The following is a 24375-nucleotide window of genomic DNA, read 5'->3' on the forward strand; positions in this document are numbered from 1 at the left end:
ATAGTTCAATAGACTATAAAGCAACTTCCACCCAAATGGACACCATTATTCTTCCACAATCCACAATATATATAAAAGTATATGCTTTGTATCCAGAGCACTTTGAGCTCATATTGGCTATATTAAATATGGAAAAAGATCTAGAATTCGTATCACGAAATATACATACAATGAAATTGTTATGCTTACAAAGAACACCTATTTTCTCCAAGCTTTATATGAACCTCAGAAAGAATTTGGTTTTGAGTTTTAGGTAATAAGTATTAACATAAATATATACTTTATAGTCAGCATGGGTACACAAGGTTTATTTTTTCACAAAAAGCTGATGGATGATACCATCTTAAAACATAGGTTGAGAGATACATAACTGACTTTTCGTCACACGGGAAAAATGTCTTGCGTTTCAGGGAGGAAAGATACATGCCTAATTCTCTCTCCTGTATTTTCTGTGGAGTGTTTTCACATGGAGAAATATTATGACACGTAAAACTGTTACTAGGGGACAAGGAGAAAAAGCTGCAAGTACAGCTGAATGTGAGACTTTCCACTCTCAAAATGTTACTCTACATAAAATCTTTCTGCAGGTATTTCAGCTATAAATGTGGATAGTGCCAATTTTAAATTAAGGCTGTAGCAAAACCATGTCAATGCAATCTAAGGCTTAAAATATGTAGCAATGAGAACATCTATTTTTCATCTGTTCAGTACAAAATAAATTAATTTTTAAAAAATCCTTGTGTTACATCCAACAAACAAAAAAAACCCCCACACACAACTGCAAAATCTTTCCAATAAAACTGTATGTGAATTTTAATAACTAGCCCAACATCTTGTGCTACAGGAATAAGGTTAACTCCTACCTTCTGATTTGCCAATTACATCTTAGAAATTACTTCTTTTATTTTACTGAGTATGTGGACGAAAGCAAAAAGCCATGCATCGTTAAGTAGCAGGCATCCAGGGACAAATTAATTTTCAATGCTAAGATAAAAATTAAATTGCTCAAATAAAACAAATGCCAATTGTTTTAAAAGCCAGAAGCATTTATTGTTTTCAAACTGGGTTGACTGCCGTTTATGTGCTTTAGCAAAACCCCAAGGTGAAATAACCCACCATATTCCTTTTAAATAAGCCACAGTAGTTCGCTCCTTCATGTACCAAGACTGTCTCAAGGCAAATGTGTCCTCGTAATTTCAGAGTCAGAGAGTCCATCTTCTTGAAGACAAGGTTCATAGTCTCCAGCATTATTTGCTAAGTCAATATCTGGCTCATCATTGCTCTCAGCACTATAGTCCACTTCTTCAAGGAAGCGAGGTTCATCTTCTTCTAGAACATAAGTAGTGGGGCTACAGCAAACATAAATGCTCTGGTTAATTAAAATGGAATGTAATTCACAGGAAATGCAACCATTTAATATGATATCATTTGCTATTTACAAATGATTCCTATCGTTAATTTCTTTCTCAGGTAGGAATGTCAAGTTTGGGAAAATAACATTTATATACTTGTGTACTGAAGACCTGTTCAACTGTCTGTTTTATGCTAAATTGCACCAATTAATTAAAAAAAAACAAATACTAGGGATGACTAAGCACAACTGAATTTTAGAAAGCTAATCAAAATATTTTTCAATAGCACCAATTTCTTTCATAGTATTAGGCTTTTTCTTCATGGTACAAGAGACAATTTTCTTCGAAAATAAATTTTATAGAAGAGGAATTGTAAAAGCTTATTTAGCTTATTATAGTCAATCCTCCTCACCTTACCCCACCTCCCGAAGTTTATTCACTGGGAGAAAATGAAAATAATGCACGGAGGCAGAGATCGAGTTTGGTGTAGTGGTTAAGGCACCAGGCTAGAGATCGGGAGACCTAACATTATAACATGACCTTGGGCATGAAGACATCTGTGGGGGCTCCTACCCTGTGGAACGAGCTTCCCCTCAGGCTTCGACAACTACCTGACCTTAGGACCTTTCGCCACGAACTTAAAACCTATTTATTTCGTATGGCTGGACTGGCCTGATTTTAAATTCTAAATTTTAAATTTTAATTGAATTTTGATGGGTTTTAAATTTCTGTAATTTTATGGGGTGTAATGTTATTTTAAATTTTTTTGCAAATTTGAATCAGTTTTTTAAGGGTTGTTTTAATTATGGTGTATGTTTCTGTTTGTATTTTATTTGCCTGTTCACCGCCCTGAGTCCTTCCGGAGAAGGGCGGTATACAAATTAAAACATCATCATCATCATCATCATCATCATCATCATCATCATCATCATCATCATCATCATTATTATTATTATTATTATTATTATTATTATTATTATTATCAGGGTGACCTTGGGCCAGTCACTGTCTTTCAGTCCTAGGAAGAAAGCAATCGCAAATCACTTCTGAAAACCTTGTCAAGAAATCTGGAGGGACTGGTTTAGACAATCACCACTTGATGATTGAGCTGAAGGCACACACACACACACACACACACTCTATTTTCATACTGCTGTGCCTCCAAAACAAAAGGCATTAATATATTTCAAATGAATAAATGAATCCACTATTCTCCAAAGCTTATGGTAAGATACTCCAAAATGAGGTTCGATTTCAAAGCATTTTTGGCACCATTGACCTAACATTATATTTCACCAAAATTTATCTCAGGATTTCATTGTAATGTAAAGCCTAACCCCAAAACCTGTAACATTAGGTATTAAAAGAGATTAAAGATTAGAAAACAATTATATCATATCTCACAAAGTTCATATTTTAGAATTCAAGTAGTTGACCATACTCAGCTATCTAGATCAAAACAGTGTGTGTTTACTGTAGTACAGGTGCTGGCCATTCTTCACATGTATGCATAAACACAACAATGTTTATTTAATGTTTAATCTTGGCTACAGTTTGCAAGCAATACTCTGATTTCTGGATCTAGATTCTTATTTCATTAATTTGTTTGAAGTTAATTTACAATAAAAGCTATCTGCCACTATAGTCTTTTTTTAAAAAAATCCAAATAAGTCTCTGGTAAGAATTTTAAAAATGATTCTTTTCTACCTTGTCACTTTGCAACTAGATTCAATCAATTCATTTTCAATGTCCAAAAGAGTAGATGGCAGATTATATTCCAGTGGTGATGTCAACTTTTTCAAACGCAATAAACCAGTACAGAATTTGGCTCCCATCTCTTCCAGTTCACGTGTGCCAATTTGTAAGCCCTAATGAGAAAACATACAGCGTTAAACAGTTCAGTGCAATTTGCTTTCTACACGTATACAGTTCACTATTTACTCAAAACGTGTAACTGAAAGAAAAGAGGTAGCAAATGCTGTCAATACTTTTAATATGTTCAACTTCCTGCACAAAATGGGAACATTTAGAGGGGGATTCTTTGTGAATTTAACTGGATGTGTTTAAAATGCTCTCCAACATAAAAAGATTGTGGGCAGAAATGGAAAAATGGCATATGAATCCCCAATTCTCCACCATGTACACTGCATAATATTTTTCAGTTCCTTCCCCGTCCCTCCCCTGACCTCCCATGACTCATGTGCTGCTTGCACTAGTCCTTCCAGGTTTCCCATGACTCATACATAGTCTGCACCAGCCATACCCTAGCCTCCCATGAAGCCTGCACCGGCCTTCCCAATCTCTCTCCTAGCCTCCCATGATTCATGTACAGCCTGGACTGGCCCGCTTGAGCTATCACCCCCTCCGCCCGCACCTGCAGCAATTCCTGGTGATGCCCCTATGTTCTTTATCTAGGACCCCCACCTCTTCCTGCTTAACAATGTATGCATTTTGAGATTGCTGCAGCAACCAGGACAGCCCAGAATTGCCATCATTAAGTAATGTCATACTTTGCCACTGCATCACTTAGATGCAGATGCACTTAGATACCTGTTCTTATTGCCATCATAACCTGAGGATTACGCGTACCACAAAGAACACTTTTTAGGGAAAACTGAAACTATGGTTGAATAACTTATAATAATAATGACCAAATGAACACAAGGGCATCTTCCATATTTTAGACTATATATGAATTATATGTGAATGCACATTCTAGATTATATGGGAATGGTTTTCTTCATTAGAAGAATGCTAACTATTTAGGATTCTGTTCATTAAATTACATGATGTGCAAAAGTTGACATAGTTCCGAGCTGCTTTGAAATGAATTCAAGTACTAGACAGTACCAATTTAATTCTTCAGGTGCATTAATATAAAATGCTACATTACCTTGTATTTCCCTTGATCACATCCACACAATGTGCTTTCCATGGTGTAGCTTCTTTGAACACCTATCTCTCTCCACACTACAACACGTGCTGTAGATTCCTTCGATTTTTCCACCACAAAACTGCAGCTGCTCATACTGAATGCTGGTGCTGCCTGGCTCAGAATCTTAGGGAGCGTCTACCAGAAATAAGCAACAACAAACATGATAGAAAAATTCTGTGTGGCTTATATACCCTTAAAGTATAAATTTGGGTGCCACAGATCTGAAGACTACTACAGATATCTCCCTCTGAATGATAAGGCAATATATTGTATGTCAAGAGGAAGTGCCAGTTACAAAGCAGTTCTGCATGAAGAGTGCAGAACCAAAGATGGAATAGCTCTGATATCAGAAAGTGTACAGTCTGTCGAGATACTGGAAAATTTATGGACTTTTGTTATGGCATGTTTTTTTAAAAAAATATTTCTGAAAATGCTTTTTTGTCACATGCTGGTGGCCACTAACATAAATTGCTTTAAAAGGGGGTTAGAGGACAGGTGTATCAAGGATTATTAGCCTTGAAGACTTAAAGTTACTTCTGAGTAGGAGGATAGTCATTCAAATGCCATATGTAGAGAAACAAATATGAATCAGTTTCCAGCTTATAAGCATATTACTAATCAAAGTGAGCCCAAAATGCCAGACTAGAATGAGTCTTGGTTGAATATAGCTCTTAAGTTCCTTTCCTTTAAACTCCATGCTAGATGAACGCTATCCAATTAAAGACTTACACAATGTTGATTTTTTTAAAAAAAAAATTAAAAATATTTTAGACTGATTATTTATTCCTCTACACCGCATTCTTCTTTTGCTTCGATGTGAAATTGATGTATACTGAATCAGATATTAGTTCATCTATCCCAGCCATTTCTTGACTATTCATGCTCTCCCAGCAATTAAGATACTGATTTTATCATGCCATTATAAATTCATTAGCCTTTGGGGTGTCTTTGCTTGGTTATTGTAATTTGATTGTTCATGGTACTGAAGATACTGGCAGTTTTAAATGAAAACTCTGGAATATAAAATAAATACTCTGAGCTGAGTTTTAGTCATGTTCCCAAATTTTTTTGTTTAAATATTAGTCAGAATTTAACCTTTTTTCACAATACTGCTAGCAAACTATTATTCAATGAAAATAGTACTGATAAAAGAAACACAAACCATAAACCCTAGGCATGTATCTGCCTTCATACACACACACACATCTACTTACCCTATAGCCAAGGTCTTCAATCAGATCACAAGAGGCAGCATTAACATTAGTATGCCATATTGTTTCCTTGATGCTACAGCCATACATAAATACATTTTTCTTGCGAGAATGACCATGATAGTCACAAAAAACCTATAAAAAAGTATTTTTCAAAAATTAAAGGTGCACATACAACATAAAATGCAATTCAGATATAACAATTCATATCTGATAAATAACCATTTATCTAGAAACAAGCTATAAGATCCTTTAGAAAATGAATTCATTCAGTGACACGAACCCTTGAGTAAAATCTTCCGATAGTTTTATTAATTTAAATTATTTGTATTAACATTTTAAAAAGAATTTTTAATGAACAATTTAGATCAAGCTTGTCAGTTATAGTTCTTCACAAATTTCTTGAAGAATATAATTTCAGAGGGTTAAATGTGAATTTACAACTGAATAAAGTATTCTACATCATTAATGAAGGCATATTTTGTTTAATTTTAAAGAAAATTTAAAAATCAAGTCAGGAAATAGAACATAGTATTGATTGTTCATATATCTACTTCTTTCCACATTTTTAAAATGATAAATATATGAATATTTTTATTCTTAGATGAATGGTCCTATAATAGGAGCTGAATTATTCCTGCCATTGTTACTGTAACTAATTTCACTGTTATTAATTTTTCTTCAGCACAGTTCTAAAACCACCAGTAACACGGACAAGAAGGCAATTCCTTAAGCAATGCTTTTACAAAGAATTAAAGTTGAGGGAGTTTTAACTGCCATTACCTGCACATCCTTTAAATGTAAAGATCACATTTTAAGTGTTTTTTTTCTTAACTAAGGAAACACATGCTTACCAATGGCAAACGTTTTATAGCTGCCAAATATTGAAGCAGACCTTTGGCATGATAAATTGTGGGGTGCAGATCCGGGTTTGGGTTTTGCCATTGCCTATTCAAATCCTCCCCACTTAAGGAACAGCGATGACTATAAAACAAAAATTCAAATCTTCTGTTATAACTATTTCATTCTCCAAGAAAATGAATGTTAAAATGTGGTGGGTGTTAACAATTTCATTGCAAGTGTATCAAGGTAAAGGAAATTCTTTTAAAGCAGGAATGTTCAACATTGGCAACTTTAAGACCTGTAAACTTCAACTCCCAGAATTTCCCAGCCAACATGTTTACAGATCTTAAAGGTGACAAGGTTGGACATTCTTGATCTAAAGTGTTGTTTCAAGCATTTAATATTTTCAGACAGATAAACTGAATTAAATTGGTGGAAAGAAAGACAAAGCTAACACGCCTGTATTCCGTATTCTTTTATCAAATCACCCTTGACAAATGGTCCCAACAGCAGGCACTGTTTTAAACTGTGAATAGGAGACAATAGTTTTTCATTGATTTACTTTCTAGGTTTCTACCAATTTTAGGTTTTTTCCTTTTGTTTTTGTATTATAGCTGGAGTGGCATTTAAGAAAGTGCTCATCTGCAGAAAAAGTTATCTTTTATCTCATCAGCCTTACATTCAGACTTACTGAAGTTTAGAATAGAAACAGTGAAATCGCAGGACCTTTATAATGTTTACTTGATCTCACAGGGTACATACTAAGCATTACTAAATCTGGATTTACCCAAACCTTTTTTTAAATTACAAATTGCATCATTCTGAAGGTATCTGATACACTTTGAAAGGTCAACTGAAACTCTCAATTATATAACATTGAAAATAGGAGTCAGCTCTTTAATTCTCAGAGTGATTCAGATTCTGAATAAAGGCTTTAAAGCTTATTGATCCAAATGGATTGTGTCATTTAGCTTTCTATGAAGTTTAAATCAGAGAGATAAATACTCTTTGATTGTGTGAACTTCAAAGCATGATACTACCGTGTTTCTCCAAAAATAAAGGCCAGGTCTTATTTTCTTTTGACCCTTGAAAAAATGGCTAGGCCTTCTTTTTATTGACTCACCTCGTGGTGGTGGCACTGACAGCTCCGCCCAGCAGGAGCCCGCTGCTGGCCCATTTCTTCTGCGGCTGCTTGCTGCCACTCGCACGCATCACCCCGGCCTCTGTTGACTTTTAGATGCCTGCCGGAAGTAATCTACAGCCGATAACAGAGCTCCGGATCGATCCAGGGCAATGCGTGTGAGTGGCGGCAAGCAGCCACAGGTGGTGAGGCAGGTGTCGGGGTGTGTGAGGCCTGGTAAATAGGGCAGCTCCAATCCACCCATCCCCACTCTAGCTTATTTACCTGTGTGCCTTGCCCCACCCCCTGCACCCTGGGATGGGCAGAGTCTTAATTAGGGCTAATTTTGTGGGTGGGGCTTAATTCGATTGCATGCGCTCAAAAACATGATAGGGCTTTTCAAGATGGGTCAGCTTTTTGGAGAAACACAGTAGATACGGCAAAAGATATTTACTTCACAGAAATGAAAGAAATACGAGCCCTCTGATTCTGTAGAATAATCCTCAGCATTATAAAGTTAGGCCATTTCAGGATAAGAGAAACTTTCCTTGACTTTGTCAAAGCCTAGCAGATGAGGCTTCTGCCTTAGAACTGAACAGTTCATTATTACTTTTAAATAAAAGACAGCTGTGTTAAGTTTAGCAGACTTGGCTGAAATCAGTCTAATAACATGAGGGATAGGATACTTGGCTTCAGTCAGCCCAAGGGAAAAATTATGCAGAGAATTAATCCCACTGAATTGAGCAAAATACACAAAGGATTATACTTAAATCTTAGAGATACTAATACAATATAGGAGCAAGATCCATGGAAGGAAATTCTATAGATTCAGGAATAAAAATGTGCTTTATATTAATATCTATTTGCCTAGATGGATATTATCTCCTACTGAAATTCCCAGATTTAGCTGAAATACTTTTTAATGTTGTTTAATGTTGTAAGCCTCACACAATAGCAGAAGAATTAACTTTTCTGATTTACCTGTCATTGACAAAGAAAGCAGACTGTACTAAGAACTTCCCTGAGGAATTATTAGTACATTTTGTCCATTGAAGTCAGCCTTTACTGCAGATGGGATTGGAACATTCTATGGGTTCTTGGGATTTAATAGAAAACTCAGTACAAAACATGATTTCAACAATTTTTTAAATTAAACAAATAGACTGCATCCTGTTTTGCTTTTCTAGACAAGATTTGTAAGCACAGAGTAATTTATAACCAGAATGCTCATTCCACTGTTCCCTCCTCCCTTTGTCTATCTGAAGATAAACAAGGTGGCTTGAGATTTTTCTGCAATGGAACTATTCAATTGTGTAGCCCAAGCTTCTCCATGCGTATTTATGCTTTATATTTAATACTCTTAATGTGTATGATCCCTCTGTAGTTCTAAAAACTATTGTTATCTAGAATTAAAGAAAGGGTTTAAAGATGCTACTGGCAATTTCTGTCTGTCAGTTTAACAGCTTATTTTCTGTCATCTTCAACCCTCACCAGAGATCATCTGCAAAAGGTGGACCAAGTCTATGATGGGTTTTGGTATACTTTTCTGGATCTGCTTCAGATATCTTCCACCATCCTATAAGCAGTGTAACACTATCCTGTCCATTATAGGATTACCGGCTGTTTATAAGCATTCTGTCAGAAGAACTATGCAAATAAACCCAGAAATAAACTCCATAGGAAAGCTGAAATGTTATACTGTATTGGCTATACTAATATAATAATCTGAGTCTAGCTGTGCTTTATTTCCCACCTACCCATCTCCATACTCATATGAATTAGGGAGATTCTGTTTGAGCCTTTTGCTCAAACCTTTTGCTTGTTTGGGGCTTAAACCACATTTTCCCTCTTATCACTTTGGTAACAGATCTGGCTTGTCAATATTGAGATTATTTCCTTTAATCTCGAACTTTTCTAAGACCAGGCCAATCTTCAACAGCCACCACTATCTAGATCAGCATCTTGGAAACTTTAAGATATATGAACTTCAACTACCAGAATTCCAGGAATGAATGAATGACTCCGCTTACATTTGTCTCTCTAGGATATCACTTTACAGGGTCATCTGGTAATTTTAAGACTCACTTCTGATGTCAACCTCATAGCACTTATTCCTCTTCTAATCTTAGCATTCCTTACTGGCTAAGTAGTAAAAAACACTCTTTCATGCCCCCCCCCCCATTGGTACATAAAAGAACAGCAGGAAGCCATCCCTGAATGTGGGTTGTCAGAAGGAGGAACAGTAACAACACTGTGCTTAATAATAGGTGTATCTTCATTTGGGATGAGTTAACATTATATTTGATTTAATTACACCACAAAATGCCATACAGTACATTTATCTTTGGTTCAATAATTGAAAATGAGAAACTATTATGGAAAGTAGATTCTGAACATGTACTTAAAATGCTATTTTTAAACAAAATTGGACTTACTAAAAAGTATAAATGCACATATGTGAGTGAAGAAAAGTAACTGTTCACTTAAAATAACATAGCTGTATTAGCTAGTGAAGATTCTAGAAGATACATTTGCAGAAAAGTTCTGATCTAGAAAAACTATATTCCAAGTACAGCTACCTCAGGATAACTACAGCAGAATGAACTCTGTTGCTAAATGCAATCAAAAACTTACTTTCCATTGATGACCCCATCAGGATTAAGCATTGGTACAATTTTAAAAATATAGGACTCTCGTAAACTTTGGGCACCAGGAGTATTACTCGTAAGATACTCCAAAGTTCCCTTCATAACCCAACTTGAATTGGTCTCTCCAGGATGTACACGCGCAGATAAGAAAATATAAGGACGATTTCCTAAAAACAGCACAAATAAAATAGCATAATATAGCTATCACTGAGTTGGAAAGATCTTAAAAATACACAACATCCCTGACAGATTAATCACATTACATCTGCTTGTTACAAATTCATAAAGATAAAATACTTTAGTCTTCCAGACAGTATAATAGTTTATGAAAGCACAAGGTATAATCAGCATAATATTATATCACAATATTATAATCGAGATGTTCCTTGAACCAATTCAGTGGAAGAGGGAAGAATCTGTCTTCACTGGCATTATTTTAAAATTCCACTGAATTTTAAATTTTGTGCCAAGGTTATAGCTAATTTTGAAACTACTTGTTATAATACTTTTGCTCCAAATCTATAGCGTTTAGAGTGGACCTCTCTATTGTGAAAGATGCTTAGCCCCACAGAGTGAAGTGTGTAATTGGTTTTCATATTCTTTCACAAGTATCACAAAAATGCCACCTAATCCCACTGTTACTGAAGTATATCAAACTTTCATTCCTCAATTTAACTGAGAACGGTTGTGGCCAATGTTTTCTGTTGTGTGCCTATGAATTATTACAACAAAACAGTAGAAAATCGAAAGAAACACAGGTTTTATTTGATTTGAAACTTTCTGAATATAATCTAAAGGAAAAGGCGATACTTACTGAACTGACAAATATGTTCATAGTAATTTGATTCTGGCATGGCTGTAATAGTTACTACAGGACAGTTATTCCCAGAGAGAGTCTCACATAAAAGATGTTGCCGAAAATATATCTGCTGAGGATTGTTTGTGGATTCTAATTTTTGGAGATGCATCTTCATCATGAAAAATAAGTACATAAATTCAAAGCCAATTTTATCTTTTAATAAAGCATTTTAAAATCCTAGCTAAAATAGTTGATGGAATTTCTAAATTCACCGCTTATAATATTGCAGCTAATGTTTTAAGTATTGTTTAAGTATTGTCCTAGTGCAGAGATGCAATAAAGGGATAAAAATAATTATAGGAGCAAAAATTTACATAAAATAATGAAGTTTGAATTTATCAAACAGCATTGTTAGTACGAAAGAGTTTATGAATTGTACAAGATGTAAACATACATTATATTAAGGTATAAGCAATAGGTAACTCATCATATTGGGACTTGTAGTATCATCATTAACAATATTGTATAAATATACTAAACTATTGCAAGTAAAAGAGGGACGCGGTGGCTTAGTGGCTAAGACGCTGAGCTTGTCAATTGAAAGGTCGGCAGTTCAGTGGTTCAAATCCCTAGTGCCGTGTAATGGGGTAAGCTCCTGTTACTTGTCCCAGCTTCTGCCAACCTAGCAATTCGAAAGCATGTAAAAAATGCAAGTAGAAAAATAGGGACCACCTTTGGTGGGAAGGTAACAGCGTTCCGTGCGCCTTTGGCGTTGAGTCATGCCAGCCACATGACCACGGAGACGTCTTCGGACAGCGCTGGGTCTTCAGCTTTGAAATGGAGGTGAGCACCGTCCCCTAGAGTCGGGAACGACTAGCACATATGTACGAGGGGAACCTTTACCTTTAGTGCAAGTAAATATTTTTTCACAATGGAAAGCCATCAATGAAATTCTCTATGCATTTCATCTAAGCTGGTATAACTACTATTATTAATCATGCAACTAAAAAAAGTATGATCTGTCACCTGAAGGAACCTTTAAAATATCTTATTTATTTTCAGAGCTTGCTATTCATTGTTTCCCGTTTCAGTGCAAATGTTCTTTATCAGCATAAAAAGGTTAAATGTTGGTAAATCCTCCCTTTCTGCAATTTAAATTTTCACTCAGCACTGTAAAAGCCATTTCGTTGGATATTAAGGGGAAGAGTTAAATACAGGTTTTCTATTCTGTGAATGGATAGGAACTTTTCATTTAAAGAAAGGAACTAAGATCAAGTAGATGTTTCCCTGTTCCAGAAGATTCCCTAAAAATCAAGTTCTCCTAATTAGTGAAAAATAACAGTCCACGGTATGCATACCAATATTTTCTTAACAAAATGAAGTTACATTGGAAATAGCCTATGCAATCAGTATTTGGGTATTTCAGTACTCATACAGAAGTCTACTTACTACATTATCAGCAATTTTACATTTATTATTTCTATGCTGATACCACTTGATCATATTTGTCTTTATTATATACTGCACGCTGTTTTAACCATACCTGAAGCAAAGTATAACAAAACAAAAAGCAAACAAACTTCTTGCTCTGAAATTCTTAAAGTCATTGCAAAATACTAAACTTTTTACAGTGTTTGTAAAGTATTGTAAAAGACATTTACCATAGGATTCCATAGGATTATGTTAACATTATTTAACATCAACTTTTATTTATTTCATAATACAGAACTTTACTTTTTGAATGTTGTGATAAATACTGAGCAATATAATTATTTAAAGGTATCATCAGCAAATAATGAAGTTATAAGTTGTTATTATGAATGTATTCATATTAAAATAATTTACCATTAAAGCTGAGTAAGTATAAGGATAATGGTAAGCAAAATAGCAAACATCATCCTTATGATGGAAGGTGACTGTGAAGGTGATTGTATAATACGATTTTCCTTTTTGACCTCCTGCTGCAATTGAACTTCTTGAAAAATGATTCCTAGGAACAAAACATTTATATCATTATAAAGATATATAAAGTGCATCATTTTATGTAGTAAAAATGTAATAAGAAAAAAGAGCCAAGGTGGCGCAGTGGTTAAAGTGCAGCACTGCAGGCTACTTCAGCTGACTGCTAGTTGCAGTTCGGCAGTTCAAATCTCACTGGCTCAAGGTTGACTCAACCTTCCATCCTTCCGAGGTTGGTAAAAATGAGGACCCAGATTGTTGGGGGCAATATGCTGACTCTGTAAACCGCTTAGAGAGGGCTGTAAAGCACTGTAAAGCGGTATATAAGTCTAAGTGCTATTGTTAAATTGGTATTTGTTATTTTAAGCCAAATAATGATGTTTAATATCTCAGTCTTCATTTCCTTATTTCAAAGTGTTCCTTAGCAATGCAGTTAATGCATTTAAGAGCTATTCTATTCTATTCTGTTCTGTTCTGTTCTGTTCTGTTCTGTTCTGTTCTGTTCTGTTCTGTTCTGTTCCGTTCCGTTCCGTTCCGTTCCGTTCCGTTCCGTTCCGTTCCGTTCCGTTCCGTTCCGTTCTGTTCTGTTCTATTCTATTATCAGCTATTACAATTATTTATTCTATTATCAGCTATTACAATTATCAGTTGTACAAAGGGCAAAGAAGATTGCACTTTGGGCCTTCATGAGCCACAAGTGATGTGCCCTATGATATATGATATCACTATTCCCCACTGGGTATATAATGGTAAAATTTCTAACTCTTCTTTTCTTCTGGAAGAAAGCAAGCAAAAGTTTAAAGTACAAAACAGCCACAATGAAATCTCATGCTAGTTTATCACATCTATCTTCTACTTACTGGGGTCCAAATAGGTCACACAATATTATATTAAAACTGGGCAGCTACAAAACAGTTCAGGACTAAATACAGCCAGAGTGCACTCGATTTACTGTTAGCCTTACTTGTAGTAACAGATATCTGTTCCTGTACGAATCCATGAAGGCCGGCCACCCAGAGCTTCTTGAACAGAGTACATAAGGGGTTGCATACCTTTGAGAAAAATGTACTCTATTAGAAAACACAACCCCCTATATTCAGCAAACAAATATACCTATCTATAGACATTGTTCTCATCATCACATGGGAAGATAACGTTTGATAAGAAAAGAAAGCAAATTTATTATTAGAGTTTGATTATTGTAGAATTCATTGTAAATTCAATATTTGAAGGTTCTTACGCCCTGTATACATTATGAGCTGTTAAAACTAATAGTGACAGTCAGATTAACCTGGCTTCTGTCTCTTGTAAACTATGGGGACAATATACAATTACCAATCAGTACAGAAAGCCCTAGCATAATCTGGAGTTTTAAAAAAAAACACCTTGGAGTAATCTCCTTTGCATTCTCTTCTGAACTGGACTACTAAAACCAGTTAGCTTGAAGAAAAGAAATGAGAGCATGCATATACAAAATTAAGTTTTTGTCCTTTAGGGTTATGGACTGGCATAACTGATATTTCAATGCTGCTTCAGTTTCCATGCTAGGTTCTCTATCATACTATCTGCTCCTTAGAAATCTTAGAAATAATTTGTCTATCTTAACTCGATGAACTTTTTTAAATAACAAAAACATTTGTTATATCACTTCTCTGTGCTATTACTGATATTCTGCAATTATCTTTAGTAGTAAATTAACATACTGGTATTACCTACAATTGTCTAAACTATTTCCCATGCCTCTGTTTGTACTATGTGTATCCTTTTTTTTTCCAAGAGAAAAGTAAATTAACTCTTACCATAATTAAACTGACTGTTTGTCTTTTCACAGTTGATTATATTAAATCGGTAGGCACTGCCTGTTCGCATTCCACTGACTTCAAAATAAAACCACTGGTGATAATGATTGCTGTTTATATCAGAATTCAGAATGAGATCATACTCATTTCTAAAAATGAGCAGAAATAAATAAGTCACAAAATTCAGGTAACTGATCTATAATGATTAAATAAAATAATAAGAATATCTTACTTTCTGATCTGAATAACTTTCCGTAAATTTCCTGATTCAAATTTGGAGTTAAACTTCAAGACATCTGCTTCATCAGGCACTAGACAACTGGAAAATAAAATAAAATTACAATGATTTAAAAATGATTTATTTTGTTGTACTGAATTTGAATTTGAAGTAGACTGATTGGGAAAGAATACAAATGAACCAGAGCTCCAAGTCTTATATATTAAATTGGTTTAAATTATACTAAGAGTTTCCCAACATAGTTAATATGAGCTAATGAAAATATAAACTGCAAGCATGTTTTCTAACAGTGGGACTTCTTCACAGAAAAAAATTCAGATTTCTGGCTGAAACATCAACATAATTATCAGCAATTATATAGTACAGGCATTTTTAAATTTTTCTGTCACAGAATTTTCTTGTTTTTTCCTAGGCTGAAACCTTGTTCATATTTGCATTAAGAGGATAAAATGTTAAGTACAGTAGAACCTCTGGTCACGAACGCTTCTGACCACGACCAAATTGGGTTCCAACCAAAAAAATTCACATTTTTTCCCCGCAGCCGATTTCTCCATTTTTTTAAGTGCCATATTTCCAAAATTAGGTTTGGGATACAACCAAATTGGTTTGCGACCAAAATTATGGAACGAATTATGATTGTGACCAGAGGTTCTACTGTATTTTCAATACAGTGAAATCTCACTATAAAGTTCCTTGATATAAGATATCTGACAGATAGTAGTTCAGGTTTTATTGGTATTTACATCATTTTCATCACTTTATGCCATCTTTTGTGAACATTGTGCAAATGACATATGTTTATTGGCTTCATTAGAAAAATGGCATAAATCCTTCCTTTCCCCCTATAGTCATTGGACATTCATTATTCCTTCTTTCCATCAATAAGTCTGTTAAAACAAGCATTATATCAACTACTATGAATAGAACAGATTCTTGTTTTCAGTTGTGCTCTTCCAAACTGTTCTGCGGTATTGGGTGTTCTTGTCCATGAATGTGAAAGCACATGGAGAAACAAAAGGAAACACTGGCTATTATTTTATTTTATTTAATACATTTAGTTTAAAATTTTCAATTTTAATCCAAGAACACTTGATTAAAAAAAAAACACCTGAATTTCTCATTTCCTGGTTAAAAGACAGCAGAAACGTTATTCTTGGTAATGTTCAATAGTGCTTGTACTAGTAGATTAGTACTACTTGTTGACAGATTGGAATAGTTTTTTTCCCCAAGACATTTATAATTCATAGGATACAAAACTGCTCCCTAAAACTAAAAGATCTTGAAAGCTATGTATTAAAATACAGTGAATCCTGTTTTTTTCATTAATAAAGTTATATTTAGTTTTAATTTTCACTGTGTACCAATTATTAAAATTAATTCATCCTAAACATATAGTACTCTACCTCTAGCACTTTTGACTTTTGCAACTTCCTACTATAAATAGCCAAAGTAACTATCATACTCCCATTAATTTATAAGTTTTCCTAAATTATTGAATGTAAAATGGGAAAATAATCATTATGGAATGGGGGATTAATCATTATGAAATAAGGATCTTCATATAAAACTTACCTGAGATTATCAAGATCATATACAACTCTGTCTATAATATCATTAGGATGAATAAGCCTTTCAATATCTTGGGCTATTTTTGTCCTATTTAGAAAAGGAAGTAAGATGCCATATTTCAAAACTTTTACAGTACAGTGCCACATGTAGAATCAGTGCATAAGGAAAGAAAGAGGTGTTTGAAAGTCAAGTTTCTACTTTAATATACAGTATTATTTGTGGAACTTGCCACAATTGTTTTCTGAACAGAAAGAAACTGGCTTCTACATAACACATTGAGGCTTTCAGACCCAATGCTTGGTTTCCTTATTACAGGAAACATGCCCATTATGTATTAGCATTTAATGATTATTGCAATTAGTATTAGTAATTAAAGCTAGTTCAGGTTTGAAAATAGGTTATATTAAAAATTCATGCGATTATAGTTTGAATACATTGCAGTGATTGGGTTACAGTGCAAGCCTCTCACCTCTGGAAATTTCTAATTAAATACGATGAGCCTCTCAATAGAAAAAGAGAGAGATGCTTTATTCAGCTATGTAATCATGCTATTGGAATTGCTTTACTAAATATCTGAATATAATACATATGAGAGAGAAACAGTTTGCAGGTGAGTGGGTATCTATGTGCTTATGTATAGGTCCATGGGCCCACTTTCCTATAAGACATGTTAACCATGTAGAAATTTTCCTGAAGATCACTAACAAGTTGAAATGCCTATGCTGGAAAGTTAAATAGAACAAATTTTAGTCCTTTCAAGAGCTACACAGGAAACCATGCATCTCACAAAGTAATAAAAGAGATAAAAAAAAACCATTGAAATGTTTCTGATAGAAATAGTCTATGTTACTATTGGGAAAACTGCCTCTTATTTCAATGTATATTAACTAACAGATGGCTTCTCTTGTATTGCATGTATTTCTTGCATTTCAATCAAAAAGTTAAGCAATGTCTGGACGTGTAACAGACTATATTTGAAAGCTCTTAAAAGTTGTCTCTTCATAAGGCATATTCATAATGTCTGAAGTTTTCTCAAGTATAAACTTGGAATGACTGACTATGGATTATCTCAAGGAAAATCTTGTTAAAATAAATTATTGCTAAATATTTCATTTCATATATTTCATATCATATTCAAATATTTCATTTAAAAGGTCTGGGAACCCTTGCTACCTCCAAAATATATAATGTACAATATTTTTTGTTTCTAAGACTTTGACTCCTAAAGATATTTCAAAGATATGCAAAATCTTTGTTTTCTAACCTAAGAATATTAATGCTACAATTAATATGAAAAGTCCTAAAGTTTCCGTCAATTGCAATCCTTCATTGTTAGAATTACTTATTTTATATGAAAAATGTTCATGACCATGCTTAATTATCAAAAAGCAGAGAACTGCACTTCAGCAAAGAAAAATATTTTAATTAATATGTGTCCAAATTATTTTCACATAATTCATTTGAACTTAGCTACGGGATAAAGAAGATATCCCAAACATAATGCAGATATAGAATGGAATGACAAACTGGCAATAAGAACATAATGCTATCCCGATTGTAAACTATTGTTAAAATAATTAGCAATCAAGATGAAAAAAATATTTAAATTTGTTCACACTAAGGGACTTGTCCATGATAAAAAAAAATTAGACCTTACTTGTCCAAATTCATAGACTTTACAGCAAGTAAGGGTTTAACATGTCTCACAGGAAAGTTAACTATTTCAGTAATAAAATCAAGAGATATTTTACTTCTTTGAATGTCGTCATTTAAGCAGATTCAGACAAAAGGCACATTCAGAATTTAAAATATAACCACTGACATTTTCAGGACTTGATTATGAAAAAATGATCTATTTCTCCTTATTTCAAGACTAACTAAAATTCAACAGTTATGAAATGTTTTTGATGCTGTACTTGTATATTAAATGAATGTTAGAGTTCTCCTTCACCTAAATTATTATTAATGACACATTTCCATGAATTCTACCTGCCTCTTCACTCAGCAAAACAAAACTATTTCACATACAAAGCAATAAATATATAGGAGCTTTCCACCTGATTTATTCTACAGCTAATTTTATTTTCTCCTCATTTTTCAAAACCAATACAGGCAGTACTCAATCTACAAGCACAATCGGGATCAGAATTTCTGTTTTTAACCAAAGCAGTTGTTAAGTGAATTGTGCCCAATTTTATGAACTTTTTTTTACCACAGTTAAGTGAATCATTACAGTTAAGTGAATCATGTGTTTGTTAAGGAAATCCGGCTTCCCCCATTGATTTTGCCTGTCGGAAGCTGGCTGAGAAGGTTGTGAATAGCGATTAAGTGATCCTGGGACGCTGCAAATATCATAACTACATGCCAATTGACAAGCATCCGAATTTTGATCATGTGACCCAGGGGATGCTGTAGGTTTGAGTACCAGCTATATAAGTCATTTTTTTTCAGTGCCACTTTAATTTCAAATGGTTGTTTAACGAATAGTTGTAAATCAAGGACTACCTGTATCATTAAACTTAGATGGGATCCGAAATATGAATCTCAATGCTATTGTTTCTCTGTAGCCATGCTGCAATTATATTTCTTTATAATGATAGTTACAAATGTATCAATTCTGGCTATGACTTCTGCACAAGCACAACTCTGAAATGACTGTTGGCTTTATCTATTACTATAGAACTAACTTTAGTAATAATTTAAATTATATTAAATTATATTTATTTATTAAATTTATTTATAAAAATAAATTTGTTATTTGTTTATTTGTTTTAATTGTTAAATCAATTTTTAAGAGTCATTTTGATTGAGAAAGGAAGAATAATTATGAATCTCTGGATGAATTTCCCCTCCCCCTCATCAATTTAGAAAGCAAGGTTCAAGGAAAATGCACACACCCATTCACTGCCAACTACTGTCAAAAAAGGAGTTTAAGAGACCCCGATGTTATGGAGAAATATCCAATATTTCTTTCACATACATCAGAGTTCGCATGTGACTGGCAGCCATTCTCTTCTTCCTTGTGGAAGAAAAGGAATAAAACATAAGATTATGCAATATCTGAGAATTCTAAAAGTGTATATTCTTTGATACAGTTGATAATATTTTCAGTATAACATAAAGCATTTTACAGTTTTGAAAGTGATTTACCATTTTATCTCAGTAAACTACACAACATCCATATAAAAAGGTTACAATCTCATACTAATACATATTCTAATATTTAGAATTTTCCATTGCAAATTCTCAAAATGTTTAGTTATTTAAATGTTAAGATACATAAAATGATAGAAAAAAGTTTCATAGATGTATTATGGAAACTCCCGTTTGTTTGTCTATTTGTAACCTTAAATTGGGCAAAATGGTGCATGACAAGGCAACAATTTTTGAGCCAACATACTTCAAATGGGCTAACTTAAAGGGAGCACCCAAAATCTGTAAACCATGATTCTTGTGGGGTTGAAATTTGGCAAAGCTGTGGTCACTTCAGCACTGTTACCGTCAGCCAGTCATATGATCATCATTTCCAATATTCCTTGCCAGCTTCCCACACGGAAAATCAATGGGGAAGCTGGCAGGAAGTTGGAAGTTGCTGTTGCTCCCTCTAATCTTTTGCCCGCCTGTGATAATTTCCTTTCTGTTTAGGTAAGGAACTATCTCTGAAACAATGACCCAACATGTCACAGGCTGTCTAGCAATATATAGAATTCTGCATTTGCAAAATGTTCTCATATATTACCTAGTGATAACAGTATTTTTCTTTACGGACAGGCAAATCAAAAAAGTTGAATCCAAAATTTCTGAAAGGAATTTCATAATTAAGTGGGACCTTTTATTACTTTCCCTTCCATTTTTCAGCATCCCAAAATTTTCTTCAATGATTTGAAGTTCATCTGAAGGGTTATGGTGAGAAGAACTGCAGGGCTGAATGGATGAAAATTGCCTGTCTTTCCTTCATTTACAGCATCAATCTTGGATCCAAATATATTCCATTAATAACTGTTATATTTGAATCTAGTAATATTAATTTTATAGTGAATGATACACAAATATTATATTAAATAATTCTCTAGACATGTTTTAGGGAAGAAAGGTGAACTTACCTCTGTACACCATACGGTCTGTCAAGGATCGGTTCTTTAAATGGAGGTGGAATATGTCCAAAATAATCAGGATAAGCGACTTCTGAATATTCAGGAACAGATCTAGTATTTTTCACTGTTTCAATATAGAGTTCTGGATCATGCAGTTGTATTGTGTCAGGCACTTCAATTGTTACTTGCTCTCCTATAGAAACTGAACAAGACACTTCTTCTTCTTCAGGATCAGGTCCAGAACAGCATAGTTTTCCCAGCTGGACAGACCGTCCCTCAAACAAAACACTTCCACATGTTGGAACATGTTGAAAAGGTTTATTACAGGTAATTTCACTAATGCTAGTTTTACATTCGTTTTTTTTCACGGTCATTTTGGACTGTTCACTTTTGGATGTATTTTGAAGTGAAATCCGTTCAAAGTCTCTTACAATTTCATGATTGAGGCACTGGCATGATGGAAGCAATTTCTTTTGATCACCTTGATGCTGCAAACTATTATCCATGATACCATCATTTTTTACCAATCCCAAAAAGCCTGGTCTTTTATTACAGTCCTCACTTTGTAGATTACTCTCCTCTCCAGGAAGTTGCATCATGTCATTTGTTAAGGATGGTTCCTCTCCAGCAGTGGGAACAACAATAGGTCCTCCTGGAGCTGAGGTGTTTGAAAAAGACTTTGGTTCCTTTGAAATGAGGTCACATTCCTTAATATTAAAGAAAGAAAAAAATGCCGGATACTTGTTAGAGGATTACAATATTAAATGTTGAAGAAAGAGCAATGAATTAGAAAGAAGGATCTGATCCAGACAGAACGAATAAACCATGGAGAAATGGAGACAAATAGTAGATAATTTCCTTTTGAAGAAGCTAAATGTGAAGGGGAAAAAAAGAATTACAACGTGAGGAAGAATTTACATGCTAATATTGAAATTGATATGGTTCACTTTATATGACCTATTAGATCAAATAAACATTTACATTTACCCAATCTGAATCCAAATTATAATTCAGATTTATTAGATACTATGAAGTCAGAAGACAGCCAATTTGGTGTAGTGGTTAGGGCATCAGGCTACAAAAAGGGAGACCATGAGTTCTAGTCTTCCTTGCCAAAAGAGTGACTTGTCCAGGCAGTAGAATATTTTTAGTTCAGGGGTGAACTGTGGTGTCTTTGGTGCTCTTTGAACTTGGTTATTTTCTTGCAGATGTTTCGTTAGCCAAGTAGCTAACATCAGCAGTGCTAGAAGGGAATGGAGTTGGTCTCCAGGAATGTTTTTTGACTGGCTTGGTCTAGGATGTTCAGAATTTCCCAGTTGAAACTATGGCTAAGTCTATCCATGAATTTCATTTTTTCTGATTTCAAGTTGGTTGTTCATGGATGCACTCTGCAAGTCTTCTGCCTGTTTATCTTACAGTGGCTGTTATAGTTCTTAAGTTGTAGATGATTCCTGCCTTTTTTTCTGGGGCTGTTGGGTATTCTGGTTTTCCTAGCAGGTTTTGGAGAGCTTTAGTCAGTTTGTGTGCTACGGTGATACCATGTGGTTGTAAGTCTGTAATAATCCATTGGTGGTCTCATTTGATGTCACAGCATTCTTTACACCCATAGATGTAGAATTAGCAAAAGAATCCATAACAGCACTACTACACAGCACACCTGACCTGACCAAATACACCAAGATGTTTTTTATGTATGGCAGTGTTATTCTTTTCACAGCTTGTGTTGGTTGTGTATATTGGGTTCACTAGTCAGACACTTTTTAATAAAGTTGAATGAATACCCATTTTGTTGGAAGATGATCTTTTTTCTTTTTCTGATGTTCAGGACTGCTGCAGTGTATTTGTACTTATCTAAATAGTGTACACAGCTTGTTGTGACTCGTCCTCCCTCCTCTCCTCAGCCGGGCCCCTCCCATTTCCAACCGGGCCTTTTATCAGACTCCGAGTCTGATAATGAAGATGAACGGCCTGTCATGACTCCAGCCCCCGGCCCTGGCCCCATGCCCGGAGAGGATTCAAGGAGTGATAAACCTCACTCATACAGCATGTGTTCCTTTGGCTCAGCCTTCAGAGCAGGAAGCCAGTCAGGTAGTAGAATTACCCGGGCCTACTCCCTCTGACCCCTCCCTTTCCCAGACGCTGACAGCAGATCCAGCTGAAGACAATTCAGAGTAGGTGGACCCTTGCTTCCGGAGATCCGAGAGGTGAAGCCAGCAGAAGGAAGGGCGGGGCAGGCCTGGATAAATGCTGAGTCATGGAGCCACACCCCACAGCCTACATAAAGGACCTGCTTTTGGCATTCCAACCTTGAGTCAAGCAAAGTTTTATCTAGTTTGCTGATATCGGACCCTATCGCTGAAGTCACAACTTGGACTCCTGCCTACCCTGATAAACCTCGAAAGAACTTGGCAAGCTGCAGAGGCTTTGTTGCGAAGTTTGTTACTGACTTCCTTGACTCGTTGGTCGGAGTGGGGGTGGGACACGACACAGCTTCTCTTGTGGGAAATCGTTTCTTTGATAGTGGAGCACTTTGCTGGTTTGGGTAGTTGTGTGACAGATTTGTGTTTCTAATTTGCCATCATTGCCTCTGTTGATGAAGAGGTATCCAAGAAAGGTAGCATATTGTTGTTTTTGTCTTCCCTTCAGAATATTATTCCTTTGAAAATGTAATAGTTTTATGCATTTTCTCTAGTTGGTCCTTTTTTATTATGACAAAGGTGTCATCTGTATATCAGATCCATACTTCTGGGTTGTATATGTGGCAGTGCTATAGATTCTAAGCATTGCATTACGGTCTTTGCTACGAGTCCTAAAAATGGTGATCCCATGGGCATTCCTTTGATTTGTTGATATATTTGTCCATTGAATTGAAAGTATGTGGTTAGGCAAAGGTTGATGAGGTTCATGATTCTGGGTATTTTAATCTTGGTGTATCTGGTCAGGTCAGGTGTGGTGTGTAATAGTAGTGCTGTTATGGATGTAATTCTACATCTATGGATGTAAAGGGTGCTGTGACATCAAATGAGACCATGATTTTATCTATGATCATGTCTTTGATTCTTTGAAGGCACTCTAGTGGGGAGTTGATGGAATATTTGTTTCCCTCTATTAGGTGTCTAAGTTTTTCTGTCAGTCCTTTAGCAGGTTGGGGTCTCTGATAACAATACAATTGGATGGGGAGATATGTCTGGCTTGTGTGGGAGGACAGGTCCATTTTCATTTGTACTTTTTCTTCTTTAATAATTTAATCTTTAAGGACACTAAGAATTCTCTTGATATATATAGCCCAAAGAATGTTGGCAAGATTTATTCCAGTTAATCTCCAGAATGCTTTCCAAAATATTCTTATTATCCATGTAAAATTAGGCAGAGAAGTGGCATGCTTATCTAAAATTACCAAAACATCACTGGCAAATTAAAATGACTAGATTTAAAAACAGCAGAATCTTTACCTGAAAATCCTCTGAGAGTTCTGGGAAAAAATGTTCATACATTCTCAAATCTTCCACTGGTCGTCCCAATTCCTGCTTTGGTTTCAGTTTACTGATATCTGTCTCAATGTCATCGTTCTAAAGAAAAAAGTCCATAAGCATAATTAAAAAGCTTAGGGAAACTATGTTTTCAGGTAAAATGACTAAAATACTGAATACTTTTGAAAACAAGGTTCTTCTAATGATTACAGAGGAAAAACATCAAAACTTCTGATTGACTAATGGAAACTGGCTACAATAGGACTGTAGGTTTCCCCTATCTCTGAATCAGCAGAAAAACCTTACCAGCATAAAATTGGCTCTTCCCCATTACTAAT

The 24375-nt window shown here is 34.9% G+C and overlaps 1 protein-coding gene across 5 annotated transcripts in view; it reads right to left on the bottom strand.

Annotated features, from left to right (window-relative positions):
* Positions 1 to 292: 292 nt before the first annotated feature.
* AGTPBP1 (ATP/GTP binding carboxypeptidase 1) overlaps positions 293 to 24375 on the bottom strand; it is a 63616-nt gene continuing 39533 nt past the window's right edge. For 2 of the 5 annotated variants that reach the window (XM_058165820.1, XM_058165819.1), the window contains exons 13-27: positions 24020 to 24136; positions 20577 to 21274; positions 19454 to 19492; positions 16477 to 16560; positions 14899 to 14985; positions 14667 to 14815; positions 13832 to 13919; positions 12754 to 12898; positions 10924 to 11077; positions 10096 to 10276; positions 6353 to 6482; positions 5502 to 5633; positions 4246 to 4422; positions 3060 to 3220; positions 293 to 1349 (exon numbers count right to left, since the gene is read on the bottom strand). In XM_058165820.1, the coding sequence (XP_058021803.1) occupies positions 1172 to 1349; positions 3060 to 3220; positions 4246 to 4422; positions 5502 to 5633; positions 6353 to 6482; positions 10096 to 10276; positions 10924 to 11077; positions 12754 to 12898; positions 13832 to 13919; positions 14667 to 14815; positions 14899 to 14985; positions 16477 to 16560; positions 19454 to 19492; positions 20577 to 21274; positions 24020 to 24136 (2520 nt within the window). In that variant the 3' untranslated portion in view covers positions 293 to 1171. Of the gene's footprint in view, positions 1350 to 3059; positions 3221 to 4245; positions 4423 to 5501; positions 5634 to 6350; positions 6483 to 8442; positions 8558 to 10095; positions 10277 to 10923; positions 11078 to 12753; positions 12899 to 13831; positions 13920 to 14666; positions 14816 to 14898; positions 14986 to 16476; positions 16561 to 19453; positions 19493 to 20576; positions 21275 to 24019; positions 24137 to 24375 lie in introns of those variants that run through there. The other 3 variants (XM_058165821.1, XM_058165822.1, XR_009153086.1) reach the window with 3 other exon arrangements.

The sequence above is a fragment of the Ahaetulla prasina genome, chromosome 2 (genome assembly GCF_028640845.1).
Source record: "Ahaetulla prasina isolate Xishuangbanna chromosome 2, ASM2864084v1, whole genome shotgun sequence".
Taxonomy (NCBI): Eukaryota; Metazoa; Chordata; class Lepidosauria; order Squamata; family Colubridae; genus Ahaetulla; species Ahaetulla prasina.